The sequence below is a fragment of the Diospyros lotus genome, chromosome 1 (genome assembly GCF_014633365.1).
Source record: "Diospyros lotus cultivar Yz01 chromosome 1, ASM1463336v1, whole genome shotgun sequence".
Taxonomy (NCBI): Eukaryota; Viridiplantae; Streptophyta; class Magnoliopsida; order Ericales; family Ebenaceae; genus Diospyros; species Diospyros lotus.
The window spans coordinates 14,949,052-14,967,527 of NC_068338.1; the positions used below are offsets into that span (position 1 = coordinate 14,949,052).

The 18,476-nt window shown below is 37.0% G+C and overlaps 1 protein-coding gene across 2 annotated transcripts in view; it reads left to right on the forward strand.

The window, feature by feature from the left end:
- LOC127790420 (uncharacterized) overlaps positions 1-18,476 on the forward strand; it is a 131,863-nt gene that overhangs the window by 87,529 nt on the left and 25,858 nt on the right. For both annotated transcript variants that reach the window (XM_052319941.1, XM_052319947.1), the window contains 3 exons: positions 10,020-10,149; positions 10,346-10,435; positions 18,291-18,356. In XM_052319941.1, coding sequence (XP_052175901.1) covers positions 10,020-10,149; positions 10,346-10,435; positions 18,291-18,356 — 286 coding nt within the window. The remainder of the gene's footprint in view (positions 1-10,019; positions 10,150-10,345; positions 10,436-18,290; positions 18,357-18,476) is intronic.

Consider the following 18,476-nt stretch of genomic DNA (forward strand, 5'->3'; position numbering starts at 1 on the left):
TGGAGCAACCCAGTCTGATACTATGTTAAAATCATTAAATATAAATAAGATTAAATAAGGACTAGATAGATAAGTCCCAAAGATACAAGTGGTTTGGTCATAAGGCTTGCATCAATGGAAAAATAATAACACTACTCGTTCCTCAATTCACTGGTGATACAATTAAATATATAGAACACTAAAATATCTATTAGATTATCCTTTATTCTTAAATCTATCATTTATCCCCATCTGTTAAAAATCTTAAACATAGGAAGCTGTTAACTATTAGCCAGAGTCCCTAACTGAGGTTGGTTCTTGTACATGGTCTTTGTGTGATGAAATATTTTTGTGCTTTTGGACTTTCTTATTCACTCTTAGGCATCAGAAAAACCACTGAGTTTTGTCAAATAATTTTTAAGTAGGTTGATTTATCTGTCTTGAAGCATGGAACTGTGAAAAAAAATGTACAATCTATTGTCATACACTTCCAGAAAAAGATTATTAAAACATATAGTTTATTGCCTTTCCTTGATTAGCATCCCAGGGCTTTCAGTTTTCAACATATATGTATTGGCTTACTCATAGTGTCACTGGAAACGAGTGAGTTTTTGGAGTCAACTGCCTCACATTAGGTAAGTGGTCCTCTCATTCCTCGAAATGAAAAATGTCTAATCTATGGTCCTAGGGTTAATCCATCAATTTCATGGACTAGGAAATATGTTTGAGCAACCCCCTCATGGTTATGAAGTACTATGCAACTCTTCCTCTCATGAGTGAACCTAATGATCTTGAACTTGCCTCCCAAGCACCAGGACTCCTCCCACATAGTTTGAATGTCATATAATTCCTTCCGCATTCTAACCCTAGTATCCCTAGACTGAGTGCCATAAACCTCGGGACTGAAGGGATCCAGGATACCTTTCTCATGGTTTCTGGCTCTGTTTTTCATGATCCTGCATGGAGCTAGCTTTTCAGCAGCTTTCTCCTTGTTCCTATGAATTCCTCTTTTTCCCTAATTTTTTCAAAGAACCTCATGGGTTAAATACTGCAAATGCCCATGATATGACAAAATCATTTAGTTCTTCTTAAGACCAAACAGCGGATCCTTTCCCTACCTTCCTCATAATTATGTTATAACATCTAGATTTTTGTCAAATTAAATGAAAAGTTAGTCTTTGTAAAGTCTCGTACCATGACCGACCTTAACTAATCATGCAGTTCTAATGAAATCCCCAATACTAGGCAAATGAGAATTAGCCTTTGCATCAAGCTTGAGCAAAAAACTTTATTTGATTCTTGGTACAAATGTAGAAGAGCTCCAAGAGGATAAATTGGGAAAGTGTGCAGAATCCCTTTGCAAATATGCTGACACATTGGCATGTGACTTTAAGGTACCAGTAACCTGCAGGCTGCAATGTCAAATTATGAATTCAAGAACAAGTTTTGATGTCTAAATATGATGATTAAAACTTAATACCTAATATGTTAGTAGATCTTACAAGAGAAACTGAAATACAATACTGAGGAGGAATCAAGATTGAATGGGTTTATGCATTGTAATTGAGCAATGCTTTGCTGAGTTCAGTTGACTTAGCATTTTTTTTAAGTAAATAGTTTTATCACTATTTCTACAAGTTTTTTATATACCTTGTCTCATTTTTATGATAAATTTTTGTATTTGTTTGTCATTTGCTTGCTATTCAGAGTAATTTTGTTACTATACCAAATATTTTCTTATTCCTTGTGCAGAATGCAATCTGTTGAGGGTAAATTTAATAATATAAAAAATAAAGTTAGTCCTTTATCCATTAAGCTTTTAGATAAGATGATGGTTGACAATTTAGGATGGTATCAAAGCAAGCAAAGGTCTAGAGTTTTAACCTCAATAGTAACCCAATATTTACATAGTTGCATGTGTTTGGACTAGTTATGCAATGAAGCTTAACCACTAGTGAGGGGATGCGTTGAGAGTAAAATATAAAAGATAAAGTTAGCTCCTATCTAGAGCTTAAGTTGTTGGATAAGATGGTGTTTAACAATTCAACACACCAAGGACTGGTTATATGCTGAAAAAATAAATGGAGTGAGAGTTCTTAACAGGAGGAAATAACTTCCATGAATTCATTAATCGGTGTGATGCTAATATATACAAAAATCTCCTAGAAAAACTCCTATAATTTAGGCTTTAGATTACAACAACATACTTTCAGATTAAGATTAGGACTACTCTAGGATTTCCTTATTTGATTTAAGGAACATCCTTGTCTTTTTATCTTGATTTATTCTTTATCTCTTTACATCTTTATCTCCATTAACTTCTCTTCTTTATCCTCTTGGGTGAAGCTTGATGTCTTTGTCTTTTAACTCTCCAACACTCCCCCTCAAGTTGGTGAATAGATATTCACCATTCCCAACTTGCTTCTAATTGATTCAAAACCTTGCTTTTGCATAGCTTTAGTAAGGATATCTGCTTCTTGGCACTCGATAGAAATATGAGTGAGACTTATACCTTCTCTCTCTATTTCTTGCTTGACAAAATATTGGTTAATTTTCACGTGTTTCATCCAATCATGTTGGATTGGATTATTCACAATGCTAATTGCTGACTTATTGTCACTATAGAGAATTTTTGGAGAAGGTACTGGTAGGTGTAAGTCTTCCAGCATTTTTTCGACCCAAATTACTTCACATAACCCTTGAGCAATAGTCCTATACTTAGCTTTTGCACTACTCCTTGCCATCACAGACTGCTTCTTACTTCTCCAAGTTATCAAATTCTCCCATAATTTTGTACAAAATCCAGATGTAGATCTATTTCTTCAACATAACCTACCCAATTTGCATTTACAAATGCTCTTATTCCTTTATCTTGACTCTTCTTAAACAAGAGTCCTTTCTTGGGGGTGCATTTGAGGTACCTTAGAACATGATATGCAGCTTCAAGATGTCTTCTTGTTGGAGAATGCATGAATTGACTCACTATGTTGATTGCATATGCAATGTCAGGTTTTGTTTGTGACAGGTAGATCAATTTACCTACCAATCACTAATACCTTCCCTTGTCCACTTGGTACTCTGTTCTGCTGTCTTCTTTGTTCTTCCAATTAGGTTCTAAGGGAATACTAGCAAGTTTATAGTCAAGTTTACCTGTTTCTTTTAGCAAATCAAGTGTGTACTTCTTTTGAGATATATATATATACACGTTCCTTGCTTCTTTCTACTTCCGTTCCCAAGAAGTATTTTAATTCTCCCATATCATAAACTTCAAATGCAGTCCTTAATTGCCCTTTTAGTTCCTCAATTTCCAGCACATTAGCCCATGTAATGATAATGTCATCTACATAGACAATAAGGATTGTCCTTTTGCCATCGGCTTCAACTTTTGTAAATAGGGTATGATCAACTTGCCCTTGTTTGTATCCTAGCTGAATAAGAGTGTTACTGAATCATTTGAACCAGGCCCTTGGAGACTGCTTGAGGCCATATAGGGACTTCTTTAATTTGCATACCTTTCCTCTTGTGATTTCTGTTTCAAAACTAGGAGGAATCCTCATATATATTTCTTCTTCTAGCTTCTTATTTAGGAATGCATTCTTGATGTCCAGTTGATGTAGCCTCCAATCTAAATTTACAGCCACTAATAGAATTAAGCTTGGCAATTGGAGCAAAAGTCTCTTCATAATCAAGGCCTTAGGTTTGGGTAAACCCTTGTGACAGTAGTTACACTTGGGGCCTTTGCCCCAATTACCTCGTTCTCTTCCCTGTTCGCCACTACTTTGAATCTGTGAAGCCATAACTGAATGATCACCTACAGAAGAGGGAGGTACTGTAGGAACAGATGAAACCTGAAGAAGACAAGAATACACTTCATCCATAGTAGGTACAGTAGGACTAGCAAGAATTTGATCACGAAGAGGAGCAAGCTCAGGACCAATGGCAGCAAGAGTACACACCATGAAGAACTTATCTCGTTGAGCTAGATCCTCTGCAGCAGTCTTATCAATAGGTAACAAGGAGAAATTCATCTTTAATAGAGGTCATCCGACCAAGAAAATCAGGAAGAGACAGACCCTATTGTCGTAAATTGAGCAGAATAAACACCACCAGTGTTCTAAAACGCGCTAGGCGCTAGTCGAGCACCAGGCTAGGGCCTAGCGCCTAGGTCGCCTATGTGCGGCCTAGGCAGGGCTTAGAAAAACTACTATTTTTTAAATTAAAATTCATATCATTCTAAATGTACATACAAATTAAAATTCATATTATCCCAAATATATATATAAATTAAACAAAGATTATGAAATATTAATGTAAATTATTAAATTTAGAGTTTAAACTCTTGACTTTGTAAAACACAATTTATAGGCATTAGAAATAATAGAATCAAATAAAGACATAATAACAAAATACAATAATAACAAAATATAACACTTGTGGAGGAAGAACAACGCAACAAAACTTGGCGGAGGAAGAACAACACTTGGCGAGAGAGGTAACAACTGTTGCTTGCTGACTGCTTACTAGAGCAGGCGCAGGGTGAGTGAGGAAGATGTGCGAGCAAGCACGAGAGAGGTGACGGCGACGGTGTGCGAGCACGAGATGGTGGCGACGCCAACTCTGCAACTGCAAGAGACGATGGCGGCGTGCGAGCACGAGAGAGGCGACGGCAACTCTGCAACAGATTGTCGGTGGCGGTGTGCGCGAGAGAGAAGGGGAAATCGACGAGAGAGAAGGGGTAACGGGTAAGGGGAAACAAAACCCTAATAAATTTATACTAATCCATTCACGCGGCCGATTAGGCCATAATCGGCTAGGCGTCCGCCTTGGCCGCCTAGGCGCCGCTTGGTACCGATTAGCTGGGCTGGTGCCTAAGGTGGCCAATTTGGCCATAATTGCAGCAGCCAGCGGCTGTCTAGCGCCTAGGCAACCGTCTAGGCCGCGTTTTAGTTCACTTGACACCAATGAATACAGATGTTGAATGTCATTAGTGTATAGCGCCTTGGCTTGAGCCCACAATTCACAGCACGTGGTGTAGTTAGTATAGATCGGATGAAGAGAAGAATCAATTGACTGCCACAAGAGACTACACAACAGAGCATTAGCTCTCTGCCACTCAATTTTATTTGTGGTCACATTCTCGGCCTTGGTAGTTAGGTGATCTTGTGAACCTTGACCCATACATCATAGTTCAACCTCCTTGGACCAAGAGATATAATTGGAACTGCCTATTAACTTCTCAGTAGTAATGGCTGGAGAGGGAGACAGAATATCAGAGAATGAGCTAGATTTATTGGTACCAGCCATGTTGGACAAAAAGGAGCCCTACAACAAGATCAACAAATTGTGGATGCTAGTGACCGACGACGACGGATGGCAGCAGATGGCGATGAAACCACCGGGACTGGGATGGATTGAAGGAGGCGAGTCTAATGGTGAAGACGGCGTTACGATCGGAGTATTGGAGAGAGAGATCGAAGCAAAAACGTCTCTATGAACAGTGCGAGAGAGGCGGCGCGTGGCGGCGGCAACGATGATGGGCCTCTAGGGGTCGACAAATCGGAGGTCGGCAAACACAACAGCGGTAGCTGTGTGCGTGATCGGTGGCCAGACTCTGAAGACTCGCTGCAGACCAGTAGTGCGAGCGGAGGGAACGCAGTGGGCGGCAATGGCTATGGCACGACAGGCTGCGGCGATCGGTGGCGACGTGATCGACGGTGGTCATCGGTGATGTGGGCGGCGGCGGCAACTAGGGTTTGTATGGTGGCTGCTAGGGTTTGTATTTTGGCTCTGATATAATGTGAAGCTTAGGAAGAAAACCCTAGCTTTTAATATGTATATACCACTTAATTAATTCATAGACTATACACCTATATATATATACAAAATACAATGGGCCATGGGCTCTAACATAAGATTAACCCTAGACTATATAAATATAACCATATAACTCAACAGTTTCCAACCTTTCCATGCTTCCATTATTATTAGTTTCTGGACATACCTCCAGATTTGACAATGGGTTTGGCTGAGGGGCACAAGGCCATGAGGCCTTCTAGAATATTCCAAAAGAGGTTTATCAGAAGCTGGATTGTCTTGATTTTGATCTTCTTGATCTCCCCCTGAATTAGGTACTGAAGTTTGAATTAAAGGTTGATGGTCAAGGGCTAATTCATTAGCAAGATGAGTTTCTGAATTTGAGATCATAGGTAGAGACAAAGTGGAATCCCATTGTTCCTCAGCATTAGGTACTTGCCCCTGCAGAGAACTGGTGTAGAAAAATGGTTGATTTTCTATTAAGGATACATCACAAGATATGATAAATTTTCAGGTAGAAGAGTGGTAGCATTTGTATCCTTGTTGAGTAGGAGAATAGCCAATGAATATGCGTTTGAGAGCTTTAGGTTCAGGTTTGGATTGAGAAGGCTGATGTTTATGAACAAACACAGTGCATCCAAACACTTTAGGAGACAGAGTTTAGCACCCTAGTGTGATGGGGATAGAAATCAAGGAGGACACTCAAAGGGGTTTTGAAGCCAAGAACTTTGGATGGGAGTCGGTTAATAAGATAGGAGGATGTATGAACAGCTTCACCCCAGTATGGATTTGGAACCAAGCTTGTAAACATAAGTGCCCTATTACGAACCTAGGGGTATAAAGGACAATTGGGGCTATAACTAATGTAACTAACAAGGGGTTGTTGTAAGCTGTTAGGGAGTTATAAAGGTTAGTTATATGTTGTTAGGGAGTTGCAGGATAATTAGAAGAGAGCCTATAAGGAGGCTGGTGTAATAGTAGAAAGATCTTTGGAATAAGAGAATCCCTCTTCAATTCTCCTCCCGTTCTATCTCTGTCGAATTCTCTCTCTTTGTTCTATCTCTTTTCCGTCTCCTTCTTTCTCAACCTATCAATTCTTCTTCCACATTCTGTTCTTTTCTTGGTAATTCTTCAAAAATTACTTAATTGATCGACCCTCTAGTTGAGGTCGTGTCATGCCCTTGCAGTTTCAAGGAGGTGACGGTTTTTTCTTTCTGTCACCCCATTTTGTTAAGGATTGTAAGGGCATAAAATTTGATGAATAATGCCATGTTTAGCTAGATAATGACTAAAATCATTGGAAAAATATTCCTTCCCATTATCCAATCTTAAAACATGGATTAAGGCTTGGAAAACATTGCTTATCATTTGGTGAAACCTCTTAAACACAACATAGGCTTCAGATTTGTCTTTTATTAGGAACAACCAACTAACCATTGTATGGTCATCTATAAATGTAATGAACCATCGAGTGTTAGTCAAATTGGGAGTCCTTGTTGGTCCCCAAATGTCATTATGAATAAGATAAAAGGGTTTTGTAGGTTTATATTCATGCGAGGGATGAGAGCTTCTAGTTTGTTTAGCAAGGATGCACTGTTCACAATGAAACAAATGGCTTCTTTTATTAATGAAAAGATGGGAATACAAAACTTTAAAATAACTAAAACTAGGGTGCCCTAAATGCTAATGGCATAACATAGGTTCAGAAACTGAAATTGTAGACAAGAAGAATTGGATTTGTGACCTAGATCCAAGGGGTTGTCCATGCTTTGTTATATAATAGAGGCCTCCCTTTTCCTTAGCATTGCCAATTGTCTTCCTTGAAGATAGGTCTTGAAATTCACAATAAGAAGGAAAAAATGTCACCAGGCACTTTTCTTCTTTGTTTAATTTACTCACTGATAGTAGATTGCACTTTAAATTAGGAGCATATAGGATTGACTTCAAATTTAGACTAGCCACACTTGCTATGCCTGTCCCTTGAGCTATGGTAGTAGTATCGCCAGCCATTGAGAACAAGGTTCATAGACTGATGATACCTCAGGAGATCCAGTCATGTGATCAGAAGCATTGGTGTCGATTATCTAACAATCTATAGGAAATTCGAAGGAGATTAGAGAGAGTCTAGGTGTACCTTGTTTAGCAAGAGACACTACTGGGTTAGGGCCTTCTGTTGCCTTGGGTTTGGTCATTCTTTGTTTGACTCAATAGTTGTTGTAGGATCTCCAACTGATCTGCAAATGAAGTTAGATTTGTTGATTTTTCTATTTCCACTTGTCCCCATAGGCTGTTTGATTTCCTTTTCTCTGATTTCTTGGCTTCCAATTTGTTGGTTCATGTATTTTCCAGCAAGTATCCTTGGTGTGATAAGGCTTGTTGCAGTGCTCACACCATAGCTTCTCGTTCGAGGGGACTTCCCTTATTGATGGAAAGGGTTCGGTTCCAAGCAACCACTCTCTAATTTCATCAAGATCAGCATTGAGGCCATGCAAAAAATCAAACACTCTTTTCTTTTTCTACCATCTTTTCATATTTATTCTCATCTCCAACACATTCCCATTTAATCTCATGGAATAAATCCATCTCTTGCCACAACTCAATTAAAGTATTGTAATATTCAGTGATTGAGCTATTACCTTGCCTTGTTGTTCGAATTATAGACAGAATCTGAAAACTTTGGGCTGTATTCTCCATGTCTTGAGTAGATCTCTTGCATGACTTCCCATATCTCTTGAGCTGTCTTATAGAATAGATAAGTCCTTCCAATTCTTGGTTCCATAGAATTGACCAGCCATGCCATCACAATTGAGTTTTCAGCCTCCCACACACCGTAGTTGGCTGAATCTGTGCTTGGCTTAGAGACTGTCCTTGTTAGGTAACCAACCTTGCCCTTTTCCCGGATTAGTAACAAAATTGACTGGAATCATTCTCTAAAGTTGGTTCCATTCAGTTTATGCTGAGTGCTCTGGGGGGAATGGCTGTCTAGAGTGATTGGAGACGATTGAACTTTAGTATTTCTTGTTGGAGGAGGTAAATTGGTTGAAGCATCACTTGCTGTTTGATTTTCAGCCATATCGTAAGCTTAAACGAGTCTAAAGACTGTAGGAAGAGGAGAAAAGGTAGGAACTCTTGCCACGAAATTGTGGCTCTGATACCACGGAAAAAAAAACTGAGTGGAAGTTCTTAATAGGAGGAAATAACTTCCATGAATTCATTAATCCGTGAGATGCAAATATATACAAAAATCTCCTAGAAAAACTCCTATAATTTAGGTTTTATATTACAACAACATACTTTCAAATTAGGATTAGGACTATAGGATTTCCTTATCTGATTTAAGGAACATCCTTATCTTTTTATCTTGATTTCTTCTTTATCTCTTTACATCTTTATCTCCATCAACTTCTCTTCTTTATCTTCTCGGGTGAAGCTTGATGTCTTTGTCTTTTAACTCTCCAACATATGCTAATGGTGACTTTCAACATATACAAAGTAAAGTTGTTCTGTATCGTTGAAACTATTAGTAAAAATAATAGTGGTAAAGGATGTCACTGCATGAGGCTCCTTGCTTTGCAAGGATCTAGGAAGGGTCATATTTGTAAGTAGCCTTCTCCTTGATTTTTTGCAAAGAGGTTGTTTTCACAACTTGAACTTGTGACCTTCCAGTCACGTGAGGAGGGAATATTAGAAATTTAATCCAATTGAACTTGTGGGTGGTCAGTAAATGTAGGATTTTTTTCTCTATTATATTATATTTGACCTCAGCAGTTATTGAATTTGGGAATCTTTTGGGGGTGTCATTGCGTACTGAACCTATTTATTCAATTTCTTCAAATTGTGTTTGGATTCGTACAAGCTTACTCATCTTTCTTAATATGTGTTCATAAATAAGTCATGTTCTTTAATCAAAACACATTTTAGTTGGAAATTTCAGTAATCTACTTTGTACGCTTGCTCTGTTATTGATGGAACACTGAAGTCCGACTTTTTTTATTTTAGGCAATAAGAGTAACAAATGGACCCTCAAAAAAACTGCAGCCTTCTCTACCTAGCTTTAACTAGCAAATGCTTGCTCTAATTTGTCTCTAATCCAAGGCTCAAAGGTTATTATAAATTATTCTTTTATTAATACTTAGCATTGTTGATTTCTTCTTTCATGAATTTTTTTTTGGATCAATTGGTTTTGCTAATTTATTGACTTTTTTCTTATGTTTATGTTTCATTAGGGTTCTTGCTTCTGATACAAATGGCATTATAAATGTATGGGATAGAAGAATGAGTGACCTTCCATGTCTTGAGATCACAACTACTTCAAACAGCACACTCAATAGTATCCAATTAGCTGAAGAAGATCAGGTTTCTAGTTGAGATGAACCTTTCATGTCAAAATATACAAGTCTAATTCTATGCATATCCTGTGGTAAATTATATTGAACTATTTCTTTTAAATGACTAATATAAACCATTTTCTGCCCATTGTAATTTGTGCCGCCATGTTTCCTCATCATTATGTGCTTGACTTGATGTCTATATTTTATTTACCTATTTTTAGATCATTTTTGGGGCTTGCAAGAATGGAATCATACACATGTGGGATCTTCGTGGGGGAAGATCATCTACTGCTTTTCAAAGCCATAAACAGGTGATATATGTTAACCAACATATTTCTTTCCTTATCCAGTAACCTGCACACTTTTTATTCAAATGAGGAATCCTGAATTAGCGCACACATCTGCTACTGCCTTACTGGACAGTCAGCATTATCTGATTATTTATGCTTCCATTTACTTTAAGTTAGCATCTACTAGTTGGCCACATGGGAATTGATGTTGAACTTGGAACCTTTCAGTGCCAATACCTGAATAGATAATTATACTTAAGACTGTTATATCCCTACCACATTTCTTATAGGTTGACTGTAGAAGGAAATAATGTTGATTAATTTTGTTATGTGTATTTCTCTTTACATTGTGCCACGGTTGTATTTGTTATTGTAAGCTGTTGTGCTGGTATATTAGCTGTAGGATTGGTTAGGCAGTTATAACTTGCTGTTGCAAGTTGCAAAGCTGTTATTAAGGATAGCTGAATATAAATATTCAGCTATACCTTCATTTCTGTAATCTTCTATTCATTTTCAGTAAAATTCATTCAGCAAGATCGTTTCCTTTTCTCTCTCTTTTCTCATGTTTCTTTCTGTTAGTGCCTTGAAGCTCTTGCTTCATGGTATTAGAGCCCTAGACAAATGACCATGGCTTCCAATCAAGAATGCAGTTCTTCTTCTCTGCATCGTTCCTCCTCTTCTTTGTCATCGGCCTCACTATCCGACTTCTTTGAGGTTGCTAATGCCTTCAATTACATTCCTATCAAGCTGGATACCAGCAATTACCTCTTCTGGAAGGCGCAGATCTTGGTGACGATTAGAGCATTTGATTTGCTTCCATTCATCAACAAATCCTCGCCGCCAGTGAAGTATATTTCTGATCCAGCCTCCACTGAATCTGACTCTCAGGTTGTCAATCCCGATTACCTCAATTGGATCAGGTCAGATCATTTACTTCTCAGTTGGTTATTTTCCACAATTGATAAAGAGGTGCACTTGCAGCCATTGGAGAACCTCTTAATGATAAGGATTTGTTGCTAGCCATTCTAAATGGTCTTGATATTGACTATGAGATCGTGGTTAGTCTCATTACTTATCAAATGGATGACATAAACCTAGAAAATGTTCAGTATCTTTTGTTGATGCATGAGCAAAGGTTGGTTGCTAAGAATGTTTCAATTTCTTCTGCTCTTAATTTTGATACTACTGCATCATCATCTATGCATGCTAATGTTGCTTCATATTGGTTTAAAAATGGAAATGGACTTGTACATAATAGACGATGTTTTATTCCAAGAGGAGGTGGTTACATGAATAGAGGAGGAAGAGGACGTGGCAGGTCTAATGCTAGGAGAGTCTATTGCCAGTTATGTGGAAAACCTGGTCACTTTGTTGATAAGTGTTACCATAGGTTTTATAGAAATTCTCAAAGTAGTCCTAGCCAAAATTTTGGAAGACCTAGTAATGTGGCATAGTCTGATCCACAAGCCTATCTAGTTGTACCTAGTGATTCTAATGAGGTCTTTTTGAGTGAAGTAGGTTCTATACAAGGGGCTCACTATGGCAATTTGCCTCACACTTCATAAACTCCATCTCAATCCTCTTTACCTTCCTATCATGGGGAACCTTCGTGGTTTGTTGATTCTAGAGCAACAAATCACTTTACTTCAAGCCTTAACAATCTGTCCCTATATTCTCCATATAATGGTGTTGACAAAGTTGCAGTTGGAAATGGTAAGAGACTTCCTATTTCCAATGTTGGTCTTTGTCAACAATATACTCAAAACAAATCCTACTTCTATCCTTTCCTTGTCCAATGTTCTTCATGTTCCTCATATGAAGAAAAATTTTATTAGTGTTTCTCAGTTTACAAGAGATAATAATGTTGTTGCTAAATTTCATTTTAATTCTTGTTTGGTTGAGGACAAGGATACCGGGCTAGTGCTATTTCGAGGACTCCTTAAAAGATGGACTTTATCAGTTGGCTCCAACATTTGGTCATGCTGTGTCCAAGTCTTTTTCATCTGTCAAGCCTAAGGCTTTTACCACCAGTGTTTCTTCTTTGAATAAATGTAAACGACATATTTCATTTTCTCATGAACTGTCTTCTTCTGTAAATGTTGCCCAAAATAACAATGTATGCCAGCAGTGGCATGCAAGATTGGGGCATCCTTCTTTTAGTGTATTGCAGTTTATTTTGCATAAAATTCATATTCCCTGTTCAAGTTCTTATTTTTCCTTTTGTGACTTGCAAAATTGGAAAATTACATTAGCTTCATTTTTCAAATTGTAAAATCATAGCAAAGAAACTTTTAGAATTAATTTACTCTGATATGTGGGGTCCATCTCCTGTTGTCTCCACAGAAAGAAATAGGTATTATATCATTTTTGTTGATGCCTATACTAGATATACATGTCTATATCCATTGAAACTAAAATTTGATGCATTGGCCACCTTTATAACCTTTCACAAGTTTGCTAAATTACAATGCCAGTCCAAATTTAAGGCTATACAAACTAATAATGGTGGAGAGTTTTAAGCCTTTTTGCCTTACCTTCGTGATCATGGCATTCAGCCTAGATTTACATGCCCTCATACATACCTATAGAATGTTGTGGCTGAAAGAAAGTATAGGCATATAGCTAAGATGGGTCTTACATTATTAGCCCATGCTCACATGCCCTTGCAATTTTGGCTAAAAGCATTTCAGACTGTTGTCTACACTATAAACCTATTACCATCTTCTCTTTATTTTCACTCTCCCTTTGAATTGCTTTATCACAAACAGCCCAATTACTTGATTCTCCAACCCTTTGGCTGTGCTTGCTTTTCTTGATACAAACCCCACAAGCTAAGGTGAGACCCGACGCTCAAAATGGTTCCTTTGACAAGGATCGTTCTAAAACAGATTCAAAATGAGCAAAACAAAGGACCTTAACCCGTTATCTATAAAGAGATAAGAACCAAGGTATAAGAAGGTTAGGGTTGATGCCACACTCAAGATAGAAGAGAAGGATTGTGAGCAATGTTTTAAAAATCGGACCGGTTTAACTAGGAACCAGTGGCCTATCCGGTCTGGTTTAACTTAAAAAGTCAAATGTCTTTCAACCCGGGTAAAATCCAGTTGGACCGGTGAACTAGAAACCGGATTGACCCCGATTTTTTTCACCCCCCCCCCCCCCTCATTTTTAAATTTTTAATTATTAATTAATTCTGTAATAACATATATAACAATTATATATAAAATATTAGTTATATATTAGTTAATAATAACATTTCTCATAATAATATATAGAATATTAGTATTTTAAATATATATTAAAATATATATTTAATATATATTATTTATTTATAAAATATATATATATGACATCATCTGGTCAGACCACTCCAGTCTAATTGGTTGGACCAACTGACCCGTGACCCAATTAATAGTTTGGTTTTCTCTTCGGTCTGGTTTTTAAAACATTGATTGTGAGTGATAAGTCAGGAATGAACGCTACAAGATGAAATCTTGATAAGTTCGGAATAGTTCATTGAAAAACCAAAAAGAAAACTCACTATTAGTATTGTTCAAAAGTGCATTCCTCATAGGGTTACATTGGCTTATATAACCACAAAGTAGAAAAACAAGATAAAAGAAGTGGTCAAACATTCATCCAACCAATCAATCAATCATCCCACTAATTTGGACAATCAACCACCAATTTGGGCAATCAATCAATTAGCCATCAATTGTGGCAATCAATCAATCAACCACCAATTTGGGCAAATTTGATAATGCCTTGTTTGTTTCTTCGTAAGATCTCTTCAAATTACATTAAGAAGCTTGGATAACATTGACAAAGCACGGACCCTCTTGAATACTCAATTCAGGCAAATTATAGTCTTGAACAAAGTCTGAATTTGAGGTGAGCTCATTTAATGCTTCCTTCATTTTCTTGGTTCTTGACCTTGTTATTGGACCTCCATGGATGCTTAACGGATCTTGTGTGGCTTTATCAACCTGATTCGCATCATTCCTTCTCTTAGACCTTATAACAAGCGCAAATTTGATTTTCATTCAACCAAGTGTGTGTTTCTTGGAGATAATCATGTTCAAGCCGATTACAAATGTTTACATCCACCAAGTAGAGTTTATGTTTCTCGACATGTGCAATTTAATCTTGATGAGTATCCCTTTCCTATCTTGTTTCCATCTTCTTCTTGCTCTTTTTCTTCATCTAAGTTAAGTTTTGGTGGTTTTTCTACTGTATTTCTTCATTCCTCACCTTCATTCTTCTCTAGTTCTTCTTTTGCTCAGGTATCTCAACCCTCTATCCCTACCTTATCCACTCCTTCTTATGTTGACACTTCTTCTTCTAATTCTCACTTGGTTGCTTCTTCTGTTCAACAGCCTGTTTAGCCTGTTTTACCCAAACCTAAAGCTTCTCCAGCCCCTTCTATTCATCCTATGATTACAAGATTTAAATCCAAACAGCTTGTTGCCACTTCCCCTCATGCTTTAGTGAGTACCCTAGAGCCTACTTCAGTTCATGAGGCTCTCTTAGATTCTCATTGGGTTAGAGCTATGCAAGAGGAGTTCTTTGCCTTGTAGTATAATGACACATGGGATCTAGTTCCCTTCTCCTTTGATATAAACCTCATTGACTGCAAATGGGTGTTTTGAGTGAAGTATAATCCTGATGACTCTATTCTCAAGTATAAAACCCGGTTAGTGGCTAAGGGATTCCTTCAAACTCTTGGAATTGACTATGCTGAAACCTTTAGTCCTGTAATTAAGGCACCCACTATTCAGGTTTTATTCTCTTTGGCTATTACTTTTGGTCGGGATATTCAGCAAGTGGATGTCAATAATGCCTTTCTTAATAGGGACTTAACTGAAACAGTTTATATGTTACAGCCTGAAAGTTTTGTAAGCCCACAGTTCCCTTCTCATATTTGTAGATTGGAAAAGTTTCTATATGGTCTTAAACAAGCTCCTTGAGCTTGGTATACAAAATTAAAGACTGCCTTACAAGGTTAGGGTTTTACAAGAGCTGTTTTTTATGCTTCTCTCTTTATCAAGAAGACCTCTCAATATGTTTTGTTCATTCTTGTCTATGTTGATGACATTCTTATTACTGATTCTGATCCTATAGCTCTTCAGTCTTGTATTCGAGATTTTGATACTTATTTTGCTCTCAAAACACTAGGATCAATGAACTACTTCCTAAGGTTTGAAGCTCATAGAGATGGCTGTGGGATATATCTTACTCAATCAAAGTATACTATAGATCTGTTGAAAAGGAAGCAATGTAAGACCGCAAGCCTGTACTACACCAGTAAATTTGGGAGTCTCTTTAATTGATGAGGGTGAACCATTTTCTGATCCATCCCTTTATAGATCCATCATTGGTTCTCTTCAATATTTGACATACGCCAGGCTAGATATTGCTTTTGTGGTGAATAAACTAAGTCAGTTTCTATCCTCCCCAAAACAAAAACATTGGCTAGCTTGCAAAAGACTACTTTGGTATCTTAAGGAAACAGTTGGTCTAGGTTTATTGTTTGCGCCTTCTCCTGGTGATTTGTCTCTAACTGTTTATATTGATGTTGGCTATGTTGGTTGTAAAGTTACTAGAAGGTCTACTAGTGGGTTGTGTGTTTTTCTTAGTAAGAATTTGTTAGTTTGGGGCTCGAGGAAACAATCTGTGGTAGCTAGGTCTGTTGGAGAAGTCGAATATAGGGTTGTTGCACAGGGTGTTGCTAAAATTTTATGGCTGAAGTCATTGTTTTCTAAATTAGGTTATCCATGTGTTAAAATTCTAGTTATATGGAGTGATAACCTAGCATCAAAAAGTATAGCTGAGAATCTTGTGTTTTATTCACGCACTAAGCATATTAAGATTGATGTCATTTTGTTTGAGAGAAGGTGGAGAATGGTGAAGTTGAGATCATATATGTCCCTACTCTTTATCAAGTGACTGATATTTTCATTAAAAGCTTATTGAGAGATAGGTTTCTGTTTTTATATGCCAAACTTGGTTTCAAGCTATCACCTATATATTTTAGCCCTACTGCAACTGATTTGAGGGGGAATGTAGAAGAAAAATAATGTTGATTAATTTTGTTATGTGTATTTCTCTTTACATTGTGCCACGATTGTATTTGATATTGTAAGTTGTTGTGCTGTTATATTAGTTGTAGAATTGGTTAGGTAGTTATAACTTGCTATTGCAAGTTGCAAAGTTGTTATTAAGGATAGCTGAGAATATAAATATTCAGATATACCTTCATTTCTATAATCTTCTATTCATTTTCAGAAAAATTCATTCAGCAAGATCGTTTCCTTTTCTCTTTCTTTTCTCGTGTTTCTTTCTATTAGTGCCTTGAAGCTCTTTCTTCATTAACAATGCATTAATTGAACTTGTCATATGATCTGAGGCACCTGTATTTACAATCCAAATATCTATAGTAAGTTTTTTTTATAGAGGAGAAGCTGGTGTGAGGTACTTTGTTTTGCAAGGGATGTCGTTGGTTTAGGGAGTTTTGTTGAATAAGATGATTTTGACACTCTTGTCTGATTTAGTACCTGTTGTAGAAGTTCCATTTGATCCATGGTCAAAGTCAGGTTAGTTGTCCTTCCCACTTCAAAATCTACTGCATAGGCTGATTGAGTGACTTTCCTTTGAGTTTTGGGCTTCCAGTTTGTTGGTTTGCCATAGATCTTCTAGCAAGTTTCTCTTGTATGATAAGGTTTATTACATCGATCGCACCATTGTTTGTCTCATTGGGATTCACCACGTGATGATGTTGTAGTTTTCATTTTTTAAAGTAGCAAGGGTTGAATTTTGAGTGTTACTGTTATTGGTAGAAAATGAACTCAACATTACCTTTTGACTTTCCTCTCATCTTACTTTTGCAAATGCCTCTCATATAGAGGGAAATGGTTTGGTTCCTAGCAACCTGCCGCAAACCTCATCTAGGTTAGTGTTGAGTCCATGGAGAAAGTCTAACACTTGTTCTTTCTCCAACATCTTGTTGTACTTCACTCCATCTTCAGAGCGCACTCAACTAATTTCACTCCATCTCCTGCCACAACTCAATCAAAACATTATAGTATTCAATTATTGAGTGGTTACTGTTGGGAAAATTGGGTTATTTTCCTAAAATTCAACTTCACCGTGAATAATATTGTATAGATAAACAATACCTGTATAGGTAAATAGTGCGTGAATAATTTTACCAGAAATTGCACCAAGAAAAAACCCAGCAAAGACCGGAGGGGTCACAAGCGGTTTCACTTAAGACCCAGACTCCTAAGACAAATTTTTCCTAGACATGTATTTAATAGCACAATACATCACTAACACCACTACAAATATACCCGACAAAACTATTGAATATAGCAACAAATAGAACACTAGAATTTAACGAGGTTTGTCCGTGATTGTTGCTAAAATACAGGGATAAAATACAAGAAAATAATTTCAAACATGTTACAGATAGATAGGGCTGAATTTAAAATTTGAGTGGCAGTTTTTTCCTATTTTTATGGAATCATCCTCTCATCTCTTTAGCTTGAAATATTCCTTATCACTTCTTGTTTAACTGTATCATCTCCCGGTTTCCATTAAAAAAAATGGCAACTTGAATTTACGTTTTTCATCTTATCTCCTTCAACATGAAGTATTTATTATGATATTGAACCCAACTTTAAACCTTTCTTTCACTTCATGAGATTATGTTTATCAAATTTATAACATGGTTAACAAATTAATATTCTGGAAAAGCAATTAACAAATTTTTTCAATAATGAAACATGAACAAGATTAATTTATGCTAGTTAGTAGCATATATAACAAATAACTAACCTCTAACATCTGATATATTTCTTTTTCCTTACTGATTCAGGCATATTATTCTCCCTTTACATCAGTGAAGGTAGCATCGCTACTGGAGAAAGTTTGGCCTTTGAAGGTAAACTTTGTTATAGTATGAGTTTAGTTCATTTGCTGTGGTCTTCAGTATTCATTAGCTCCTAGTTCTTTTTGTGTTTTGTTTGAGAAAATCAACAGCTTCCTTTACTTATAATTTCCT